At 43.4% G+C, this 11,804-nt stretch overlaps 1 protein-coding gene across 6 annotated transcripts in view; it reads right to left on the reverse strand.

Moving 5' to 3' along the window:
• The window catches only part of oplah (5-oxoprolinase, ATP-hydrolysing), a 76,661-nt gene that overhangs the window by 5,175 nt on the left and 59,682 nt on the right, over positions 1-11,804 (reverse strand). For 5 of the 6 annotated variants that reach the window (XM_043690963.1, XM_043690964.1, XM_043690966.1 and 2 more), the window contains 3 exons: positions 3,189-3,373; positions 2,007-2,153; positions 78-212 (listed from right to left, as the gene is read on the reverse strand). In XM_043690963.1, the coding sequence (XP_043546898.1) occupies positions 78-212; positions 2,007-2,153; positions 3,189-3,373 (467 nt within the window). The remainder of the gene's footprint in view (positions 1-77; positions 213-2,006; positions 2,154-3,188; positions 3,374-11,804) is intronic. The other variant, XM_043690965.1, reaches the window with a different exon arrangement.

The raw sequence follows: 11,804 nt of genomic DNA on the forward strand, positions 1-11,804 counted from the left end.
CTCCCCTCCCCCCCCACTCTGCTCACTTCCCTCCCCCCAACTCTGCTCACTCCCCTCTCATGTCCAGCTACACATACCTGGTTGAGAGGTATGTCCTGTCCCACCATACACCTGAGGCAGTAGATGAGGGCAGAGAGGGTGATGGCGCGAGGGGCATTGCAATTCCCAAATACCTCATGTCCGGTGCCCGTAAAATCAAATACAGCAGTCCCCTGTCAGAGAGGGAGTTGAAGAGAAGGAGACAGCAAGAAATAACAAATAACCTCAGAAGAAGTCAGACTGTTTGGCACACAGACTGCGGAAAGTCCTCAGGTTTCTTTCCAGTCTGAGCCGCAAGGGGGCAAGTCTCTGGACTGTCTGTGTGTGTGTGTGTGTGTGTGTGTGCGCGCTCAGTGTGAACATGTGAGAGAGAGATTGAGTGATAATCAGTGTGGACAAGGTGAATGAGCAAGCAGGTCTTTGTGTGAGTATGTGTGTGTATGCAGTCAGTGTGCAGTACGTGAAAGTTAGTGACAAGGTGAATAAATGTGTTGTTGTGTCCATGGGATATTTATTTTTAAATACTTGCAGTGATTTAGCCTCGGAGGTCAAGAATTCCAAGTGTTCACTACCCTTTGGGAGAAGAAATTCCTTTGCATCCTTGATTTGGAGATGCCGGTGTTGGACTGGGGTGTACAAAGTTAAAAATCTACCACCTGATGAAGGAGCATCGCTCCGAAAGCTAGTGTGCTTCCAATTAAACCTGCTGGACTATAACCTTTGCATCCTGGTTTTAACTGAGCATCCCCTTATTTTGTAAATATGCCCCTGAGTTTGAGAACCATTCCCCGCCTCCCCCTCCCCCCCCCCTCCCGCCACTAGTGGAAACATCTCTCAATCTCCCTCAGAATCTTGTACATTTCAATAAGATCATCCTCCCCCCCATTCTTCTAAACCCTATGAATAAAACCCTAACCTGTTCAGCTGGTCTTGATAACTGAACCCCTTCACCCCAGGAATCAATGGAGTGAATCTCTTCGAATTGCCTCCAATGGCAGTAGATCCAAAGCTGTACACTGTGCTCCAAGTGCAGCCTGACCAATAACCTGTGCAGCTGTAACAAGACCTCCCTGTTTTTAAACTCCAAACCCCAAGCAACAAAGCCCAAGATTCAATATCCCTTCTTAATTACTCTCTCCATTTCAAAGATGGTCTGCCTTTTGAGTCTTCCTACCAAAGTGCATATCACAAACAACATATCACAGATCGCCAGTCAGAAAAACACCCTTCCACTCACTGTCTTCTATGTCTGAGCCAGTTCTGTATCCATCAACAGTGGAAACAGATCCAGCCGAGCTTTCCAAAGGCAACTGGAAAAATACTTGGGATGGAAGAATGAGTTGGAACTGGGATGAAACAAATAGATTCTTTGGAATTTAGAAGAATTATATACAATTTTAATGAAACATATAAAACTCTTCGGGGGGTTGACAGGGTAGATGTGGAAAGGCTGTTTCCCCATCAGCTGTCTAGGGCCAAAGAGCAGCATCTCAAAGTAAGGGACTACTTAGTCAAGACAGAGTTGAGGAGGAATTTCTTCTCTCCAAGTGAATCTGTGGAGTTCTTTACCGCACAGGGCTTGGGAGGCTGGATCACTAAGCATATTCAAGGCCGAGATAGATTGTTAGTTGGGAAGGGAATTAAAGGTTATAGGGAAAAGGCCGGAAAGTGAAGCTGAGGATTATCAGATCAGCCGTGATCACATTGAATGCTGGAGTAGATGCAATAGGCCAAAGGGGAGATGCAGACTCTCCCTTGTGGGACCAGAAGGCATCTTCTCAGAGTAAGGGGCCACTTTTGCCTCCACGACTAATGATTTTGTAGATCTTTCAAAGGACCAGCATAGTTTTGACATGAAGGACAGTCTCCCCATAGCACTGACTGTCTGATTGCTCTTCAGGTCAAGGGCACGTAGTGACATTATCTCACAGGACAAACTGTAAACTGACAAGACAGACAGATCTCACCTCTGCCTCACTGATTTTCACTTTCAGTCTGATTGGAGTGCCATCATCCATGTAGTCCTCAGCATGGACTTCCAGTTGCCCATCTCTCTGCTGACATCGATGGGCAAACTTCTTCAGCATCTCCTTCACAGCAACCTCTGCATTATTCTGTCGGATGAACAGATGGCCAATGAGTCAAAGTGTAAAGAAATGTTATTTCCTACAGCACAGATTATGGACCTTGGGACATTGGTCAGTATTTTACAACCACAGAGGCTGTTCTTTGTCATGTGTGGTAACAACTGTACCGCAGGTACAGTTGCCAAACTGTACACCACAAGATCCCAAAGCAGCAATTCAATGAAAAGCAGCTAATATTTTATTACATGAATATTGACTAGGACATTGGAAAGCCCTGTTTGTTATTGAAACACTAGCTGAGGGAACTTTCATATCCACCTGAGGCATGTGAGACCTCAGTTTAGCAACTCATCCAAGAGTTATTAACACTGCGTGCAGTGCTCCCTCAGTACTGACCTTCTGACAATGCAGCGCTCTCTCAGCACTGACCATCTGATGGTGCAGCACTCCTTCAGCACTGTCCCTCCAACAGTGCGGCACTCCCTCAGCACTGACCCTCCAACAGTGCAGCGCTCCCTCAGCACTGACGCTCCGACAGTGTGGGACTCCCTCAGCACTGACGCTCCGACAGTGCGGGACTCCCTCAGCACTGACGCTCCGACAGTGCCGACAGTGCGGGACTCCCTCAGCACTGACGCTCCGACAGTGCGGGACTCCCTCAGCACTGGCGCTCCAACAGTGCGGGACTCCCTCAGTACATACCCTCCAACAGTGCAGCACTCTCTCAGCACTGACCCTCCGACAGTACATCACTCCCTCAGTACAGACCCTTCGACAGTGCAGCACTCCCTCAACAGGGAGGTGGATATTAACCCTTGTGACTAAAGGGATCTAAGGATATGGGGCAGGGCGGAATTACAGTATTTAGGTTGATGATCAGTAAATGATTACTGGGGCTAGATCAGAATGTGGAGATAAGGTTATAATCTATAGTTTTATTGAATGGCGGAGCAGGCTTGAAGGGCAGAGTGGCCTACTCCTAATTTGTATGTACCCGTGTGCACAAACCAATTGCATCTCTGGGGCCCAACCTGCAAATGGCCAGGGTTGTTGAAGGCCTACCTGAATGTGGTCCATGTAAGCTTGGACCACGTCCAACCCATACACATCGATCAGTTCATTGACCAGCTGGATCCCTTTCTGATTAGCTGCTACCTGTGCCCGCAGATCTGACAGATTGTCATGGAGATTGCGTGTCCCGCTGCTGCCTGGGATCTGAGCTGGGGCCATGAGAGCCTCAGTAACAGCTGCAAGAGACACAGGGTTCAATAAAGGCAAGCACAGGCAGGTTAGTGAAATGGGCAGCAATACGTGAACTGGTGTACTCCAGAACAAATTATAAGGAAACACTGCAAATGACAGATGGCACGGTTTTGCAAAATCGTATCAGTCACTTAGGTTTGTAAATGAATGAAGAACAAACATGAAGCAATGATCGCCGTGTTATGAAGTTGAAGACGTGTATTGTACCTTTAAGAGAGAATGAATGCCTTTCTGAACTTAGAAATTATAAGCAGGTGTATATGACTAAATGGCAGTCTCAGAGTGTAATGGAAAAGTGAAAATATATAACATTTGGCTGTGAAATAGATACCTGAATTGGTTGCTGTTTTGACAATAATTCAAAGTTAACCAGTTTAAATTATACTAAAAACCAATCAAGTTTGAATTTATTGTTTTGCCAACATCGAACCAATGAGATGATCCAATGTTGGGGATATAAAAATGCAAGCACTTTGAAAATCAGAGAGAGAGAGCAACTGCCATCTCGAGAGAGCCAAGAAATTAGGAAACACTCTCTATCAAAGGGTCCTTTTCATATGAAACATATTCACAGTAAAAAGAAAAAAGATGACCCAGGGAAATCTTCCGCCAGAAGAAAGACACTGAAGGCGACAGCTGCTGTGTGGTTTTGAAATTAAGTTGATATAATTTTAGTAAGCGTTTTATAGGAACAGCATATTTTTATAGAGTTGGAGGCAGGTAATAAATAGTTAAGAGAAAGGGGGATTAGAGTCGTGAATAGTTGTTGTTTAATGTTCACTTTTAGGTTAAAAAAATAAATTGATATGATTTTCTTTTAATAGAATTTGGGAGTTCTCCGTCAATTATATTTTATGAGGCGAGGTGAGTTTTTCTGGATGTTTGATTTAAGGGTTCACTGACCTGTTGCTACAGTTTGGGGGATTGGGTCCATGATTTGGATTTATTTGGACAGGTTTAGACAGATCCAGTCTGAGATTTGGACAGATTTGAACACATTTGGGGTACGAAAGGTCGCAGCAGATTTAAACACTTGCTGAATGGTGTTTTAGATCTTTAAATAAAACTAGGTGAAAAAAAATTGTTTATTTTTGGTTACTTGTGATTGGTTAAATTAAAAGTGAGGGAAATAGCTCTTAAGATTGCTAAGGAGGTTCTGGGGTTTGAAGATGCTTACCAAATTTGCCAGGAAAGTTTGGAAAGACAGAAGAAGGCAATACTTTTAGAACTAGCAAATAGGTTAGAATTATGTTTAACCAGGGACAAAAGGAACACTGAAATTATAGTAGGGTTGGTCAGGCAAGGACGTGTAGCAGAGAAACAGATAAGTGAGGTAGAATTAAAAAGATTTAAATTGCAATTGAGATAAATGCGAGGTGCTGCATTTTGGGAAAGCAAATCTTAGCAGGACTTATTCATTTAATGGTAAGGTCCTAGGGAGTGTTGCTGAACAAAGAGACCTTGGAGTGCAGGTTCATAGCTCCTTGAAAGTGGAGTCGCAGGTAGATAGGATAGTGAAGGAGGTGTTTGGTATGCTTTCCTTTATTGGTCAGAGTATTGAGTACAGGAGCTGGGACATTATGTTGTGGCTGTACACGACATTGATTAGGCCACTGTTGGAATATTGTGTGCAATTCTGGTCTCCTTCCTATCGGAAAGATGTTGTGAAACTTGAAAGGGTTCAGGAAAGATCTACGAGGCTGTTGCCAGGGTTGGAGGATTTGAGCCACAGGGAGAGGGTGAACAGGCTGGGGCTGTTTTCCCTTGAGCGTCGGAGGCTGAGGGGTGACCTTATAGAGGTTTACAAAATTATGAGGGGCATGGATAGGGTAAATAGACAAAATCTTTTCTCTGGGGTGGGGAAGTCCAGAACTAGAGGGCATAGGTTTAGGGTGAGAGGGGAAAGATATAAAAGAGACCTAAGGGGCAACGTTTTCACACAGAGAGTGGTACGTGTATGGAATGAGCTGCCAGAGGATGTGGTGGAGGCTGGTACAATTGCAACATTTGAAAGGCATTTGGATGGGTATATGAATAGGAAGGGTTTGGAGGGATATGTGCCAGGTGCTGGCAGGTGGGACTAGATTGGGTTGGGATATCTGGTCGGCATGGACGGGTTGGACCGAAGGGTCTGTTTCCGTGTTGTACATCTCTATGACTCGATGACTCAAATGAAGTTAGAAGATAAAGAAACGGAAAGAAGAATCTTGTGAGAAGAAAGAGTAAGAGAAAGAGAGAGAGAAGAAAGAGAGAGAAGAAAAAAAGAGGGAAAAGAAAGGAAGAGAAGGTACTTGGCTGATCAAAGAAAGAGAGAAGAAACAGAAAGAGAAAGGGAGAGAGAATTTGAACTTCATAAGTCGTGAATTAGTCAGGAAAGTCAAGTTAACAGGATGGAAATGAAGAGAGAAGGTAGTGATGTATACAAATATGTTAAAATATTGCCACCTTTTGATGAGAAAGATGTCAAAGCTTTCTTTATTTCATTTGAAAAATTGGCTAGGCAGATGGAGTGGCCAGAGAACTTGTAGGTAATGGTAGTTCAGACTAAGCTGGTGGCAGAGCTAGTGAGGTATTTATCGCGCTGTCAGATGAGGGGTCAAGAGATTATGCAGATGTCAAACAGGATATTTTGAGTGCTTATGAATTGGTACCAGAAGCTTATAGACAGCGGTTCAGAAACATAAAGAAAGAATCAAGTCAGACTTACGTTGAATTTGAAAGAATTAAACATAGTAATTTTATAGATGGTGTGGGCCTTAAAAATACATAAGACCAATGACGCTCGAAGAGAGATTATTCTGCTGGAGGAGTTTAAAAACTCACTTCCAGAAATGAGAAGAATTCATGTGGATGAACAGAAAGTTCAAGAAATGAGAAGAGTGGCTGAGATGGCAGATGAATATGTATTGGTGCCTAAGGCAAAGTTTAGCTTCCAGCAAGAATTTCATCCTATGGGGGATAGAAATTGGGAGAAGGGGAGATCCTACACTACGAAATAAAGAGTAGAGCACACTGGTAATAGTTTACTACAGTTGAAAAATGAAGTCCAGGAGGGTGAGTTCATAGTGCTGGTCATTGGAGAAAGGCGCTTTGGGCGGCATGGTGGCACAGTGGTTAGCACTGTTGCCTCACAGCGCCAGAGACCCGGGTTCAATTCCCATCTCAGGTGACTAACTGTGTGGAGCTTGCACATTCTCCCCGTGCCTGCGTGGGTTTCCTCCGGGTGCTCCAGTTTCCTCCCACAGTCCAAAGATGTGCAGGTAAGGTGAATTGGCTATGCTAAATTGCCTGTAGTGTTAGGCAAGGGGTAAATGTAGGGGTCTGGGTGGGTTGCACTTCGGCGGTTTGGTGTGGACTTGTTGGGCTAAAGGGCCTGTTTCCACACTGTAATGTAATCTAATCTAATCTGTAATCTAATCTAAAAAAGATATGGTAAAAGAGACTGACTCAGTGAGATTAGTGAAAGTTGTAAAGAACTTCTTTCCCTTCTCCCCCTGTTCTTCCTGAGTAAACATTATGCACAGAGACGAAGCCTTTATAGAGATCAGGCACTAATTCAATACCCAGCCTCTGCCTAGGCTTTGCATTCTTCTGCAGCTCCTTCACTTTTCTTGGGGTTTCCATAGAAGTTCCATCGAACTAGATGTAAGAGAACTAGAAAGAGATTAACATGTTTGTACTCTTTCTGACATGTTACCCAAGAGAATGTAATTTGTAGAATAGATGGACAGAAATTTAGCATTCCCTTTTGTAAGAGGAGGTTGTAGTGCCAAATTAAGACTGGGGAAGTAACAGTGGGAGTGATTGACAGAGTGTCAGTTCCAGGAATTCAGTTTGTTCTTGGCAGGATCCAAGGTGGGTGTGGCACCCCTTGTTTTTGAGAACTGAAAATGTGTTGCTGGAAAAGCGCAGCAGGTCAGGCAGCATCCAAAGAGCAGGAGAATCGGGCATGAGCCCTTCCTGAAGAAGGGCTCATGCCCGAAATGTCGATTGTCCTGTTCCTTGGATGCTGCCTGACCTGCTGCGCTTTTCCAGCAACACATTTTCAGCTCTGATCTCCAGCATCTGCAGTCCTCACTTTCTCCTTGTTTTGAGAAGCCAAAGGAAGACCAGGGAACTGTGGAGTTAAAAGAAAAATACCCTGGAAATTTTCCAGACTGTGTCGTAACAAGATCCCACTATCATAAGTCACAGTAAGAAGCAAAAACTAAAGAGAAAGACGAAAGAGTTGAGGTTCAGTTAGCGGACACCCTGTTTGATGTAATGGTGCAAGAGAAACCTGAACAGGCAGAGGGTCAGACAGAAGTGTTTAGTCCTGAAAAGCTAATTGACTTACAACAAAAAGATGAGACAATAAAAGATATATATAGATGCATACTCAGAAAAGGAATCAGAATGTATTCCTAAGGGTTATTATCTTAAAGACAGAATCCCAAGATGAAAATGGAGACTACGGCAGGTTCGTGCAGAGGAGAAATGGACAGAAGTGCACCAGATTGTGTTGCCGGTTGCATACAGTCAGAAGTGGTACAGGTAGCACATGAATTATTTATAGGAGGTAACCTAGGTGTAAAGAAGATACAGGCTGAAGTACAAAAGCATTTCTATTGGCCTGGACTGCACAAGGATGCGGTTAAATTTTGTCATACATGCCAAATGGTAGGTAAGCCACAGGCGGTAATAAAACCAGCACCTTTGTTGCCGATTCCCACATTCGAAGACGTGGGTTATAATTGACTGTGTAGGTCCCCTCCCTAAAGCTTAAAATTGGGAACCAATACTTGCTAACCATAATGGACCTGTCTACCAGATTCCCAGAGGCAATTCCATTACAGAGTATTAAGGCAAAAAGGGTGGTAGAGGAGTTAGTAGCTTTCTTCACACGGTATGGGCTAACCAGAGAGATTCAGTCAGACCAAGGGTCTAATTTTACTGCTAGACTGTTTAAGGAAGTTATGGATAGCTTAGGCATACAGCACTTTAAATCAAGTGCGTGCCATCCTGAATTGCAGGGAGCTTTAGAAAGGTGGCATCAGATCCTGAAGACTGTTAAGAGTGTACTGTCAGGATTACCAAAATGATTGGGATAAAGGTATCCTATTCATACTGTTTGCCATTAGGGATGCTGCAAATGAATTGAGTTAATATTTGGACATGAAGTGAGACGGCCTTTGAAATTAATAAAAGATAAATTGAGAGGACTATCACACTTTGATTCTGTATCGGAGGTGAAGGAGAGATTAAATCAGGTAGGTGAGTGAGCTAGACAGCACCTGAAGAGGGCACAGCATTGAATGAAGTAGGTAGCAGATTAAAAACTCTAAAATTCGGACATTTTCCCTTGGTGATGATGTATTAGTATTGTTACCAGTGGCAGGAGATCCCTTCAAAGCCAAGTTTAGTGGTCCCTATCAAATTGAGAAAAAATTAAGTCAGTTAAACTATCTGGTAGAGATGCTGGATCAAAAAAATGCTATCGCGTATGTCCTGTGAATATGTTGATTATAATAGAGACAGGGAACTGGAGAAACACTCTGCCCCGCAGAGTGAGGAATCAAATCCAGATGGTCTGGAGTTTGATGTGCCTCAAAGTATGTTAAATAATAAGGAAGTCCTTGAGGACTGGGATAGGTTAGTGAACTATCCGTCTCAGGAGCAAAGAATCCAGTTGAAAGGTTTATTCCAGGAGTAGAAGGCCATATACAGGAATAAAATGGGGAGAACTAATACTTTTGTGCAATGAGGTGGAAGTAGGGAATGCAGTTCTGATAAAACAACACCCCTACAGACTTAATCCTCTCAAAGCCACACAGGTCCAGAAGGAAGTGGATGTAATGCTCAATGGAGATTTTATCGAACCAAGTCAGAGTGGGTGGAGTTCGCTGATCGTGTTAGTTCCCAAACCTAACAGGAGTCAACGATGTTGTGTGGACTATCGGAAGGTCAACGCCATAACTAAATCAGACTCATACCCAATACCAAGATTGGAAGACAAAGTTTGGGTGAAGATTTGTAGCACGGGTGCTCGTTGTTGTGGTTCTGTTCGACGAGCTGGAAATTTTTGTTGCAAACGTTTCGTCCCCTGTCTAGGTGACATCCTCAGTGCTTGGGAGCCTCCTGTGAAGCGCTTCTGTGGTGTTTCCTCTGGCATTTATAGGGCCTGTCCCTGCCGCTTCCGGTTGTCAGTTTCAGCTGTCCGCTGTAGTGGCCGGCGGTATATTGGGTCCAGGTCGATGTGTTTGTTGATGGAGTTTGTGGATGAGTGCCATGCATCTAGCCACAGATGCGCTTCACAGGAGGTGCCCAAGCACTGAGGATGTCACCTAGAGAGGGGACAAAACGTTTGCAACAAAAATTTCCAGCTCGCGAACAGAACCACAACAAGATTGGAAGACTCTATAGAGAAAGTTGAACAAGCCACTTACATCACTTACATCAGTTTGTGGTAACTGTCAGGTACCTTTATCAGAGAAAGTGAAAGAAGTTTCTGCGCTTGTCACCCCAAATGGGCTATATCAATTCAAAGTGATGCCTTTGAAATGAAGAACGCACCAAACACATTCCAAAGACTCATGAGCAGAGTTGTGGCCGGATTAACAAATTTATCTGGATGATGTAGAGATCTTTAGCGAGTCATGGAAAGATTACATGGTACAGTTACAGAATTCTTTGAATGATTACGAGAAACAAAACTGGTGATAAACTTAAAGAAAACAGTATTCGCAAAGGCTGAGGTGACGCTCTTGGGACATATCATGGTCATAGAAGGTTGACCCAAAGAAACACAAAGACAAAGGCCATCGAGGAATTTCCACAATCAACCTCAAAGAAAGAGGTGCTTTGATTTTTGGGTCTAAGCGGATTCTACCAGAAGTTTGTTCCAAACTTCAGCAGCATGGTGGCACCATTAACAGATTTACTAAAGAAGAACATAAAATTTCAGTGGACAGAACAATGCTGGGAGGCCTTTGAGAATTTAAAAGCAATATTAACCACTGCACTAGTTTTAGCTACACCAAATGTTTTTAAACCCTTCAAAGTTTCAATCAATGCTAGCGATATAGGATATGGAGCTGCACTGCTACAGGAAGATGATAATGGAATTGAACGGCCAATTGGCTACTTTTCAAAGAAACTCAACACCCACCAGAGAAAATACTCTACCATCAAAAAGGACTTAATGGAGTTTGGTACTGGCCTTACAACATTTTAATGTTTATGTGACGAACAATGTGTCAAAAGACAGTTGTGTACACTGTCCACAATCATCTTACATTCTTGGAAAGATTTAAAGACAAAAATATGAGACTATTTCATTGCAGTCTTATGCTACAGACTTTTATTTTACAAACTGTACATGTTGCGGGTCATAAAAATGTGATAGCAGATACGTTTTCGCAGACTTAAAGGAAAAAAGAGAAATAAGATTGGACAGATTCCAATGTTATATACTTGTGCGCAGAAATTAATATGAACTTAGATTAATGGCCTACGTATTTCATTGTAATGGGATTAAGAATTAGAAAAACATAAAGTCATCTTTTCATTATGATGGTTCATTTTTTCTTAATAGGGGAGGTGTTATGAAGTTGAAGGTGTTTACTATACCTTTAAGAGAGAATGAATGCCTTTCTAAACTTAGAGATTACAAGCATGTGTATATGACTAAATGGCAGTCTCAGAGTGTACTGGAAAATTGAAAATATATAACATTTGGCTGTGAAATGGATGCCTGAGTTGGTTGCTGTTTTGACAATAATTCAAATTTAACCAGTTTAAATTATGCCCCACAATACTAAAAACCAATCGAGTTTGAATTTATTGTTTTGCCAACATCGAACCAATTAGATGATCTGATGCTGGGGGTATAAAAAAGCAGGCATTTTGAAAATCAGAGAGAGAGAGCAACTGCCATCTAGAGAGAACTAAGAAATTAGGAAACACTCTCTATCAAAGGTACCTTTTCATATGAAACATCTTCACAGTAAAAAGGAAGAAGACTCCAAAGAAGGCAGATAGATGGGTGACAGTGAGGGGGACTGGGAGGAAGCAGCCAGTGCAGGGACCCCCTGCGGCCATTCCCCTCAAGAACAAGTATACCGTTTTGGATACTTGTGGGGGGGACGACTTACCAGGGGCAAGTAACGGGGCTCAGGCCTCTGGCACGGAGCCTGTCCCCATTACTCAGAAGGGAAGGGTGAAGAAGAGCAGAGCAGTAGTAATTGGGGACTCGATAGTTAGGGGCACAGATAGGCGGTTTTGTGGGAACGAGAGAGACTCACGTTTGGTATGTTGACCCCCAGGTGCAAGGGTATGTGATGTCTCTGATCGTGTTTTCCGGGCCCTGGAGGGGGAGGGGGAGCAGCCCAAAGTCGTGGTCCACATTGGCACCAACGACATAGGTAGGAGGAGCGC

Source organism: Chiloscyllium plagiosum, chromosome 5, assembly GCF_004010195.1.
Source record: "Chiloscyllium plagiosum isolate BGI_BamShark_2017 chromosome 5, ASM401019v2, whole genome shotgun sequence".
NCBI lineage: Eukaryota > Metazoa > Chordata > Chondrichthyes > Orectolobiformes > Hemiscylliidae > Chiloscyllium > Chiloscyllium plagiosum.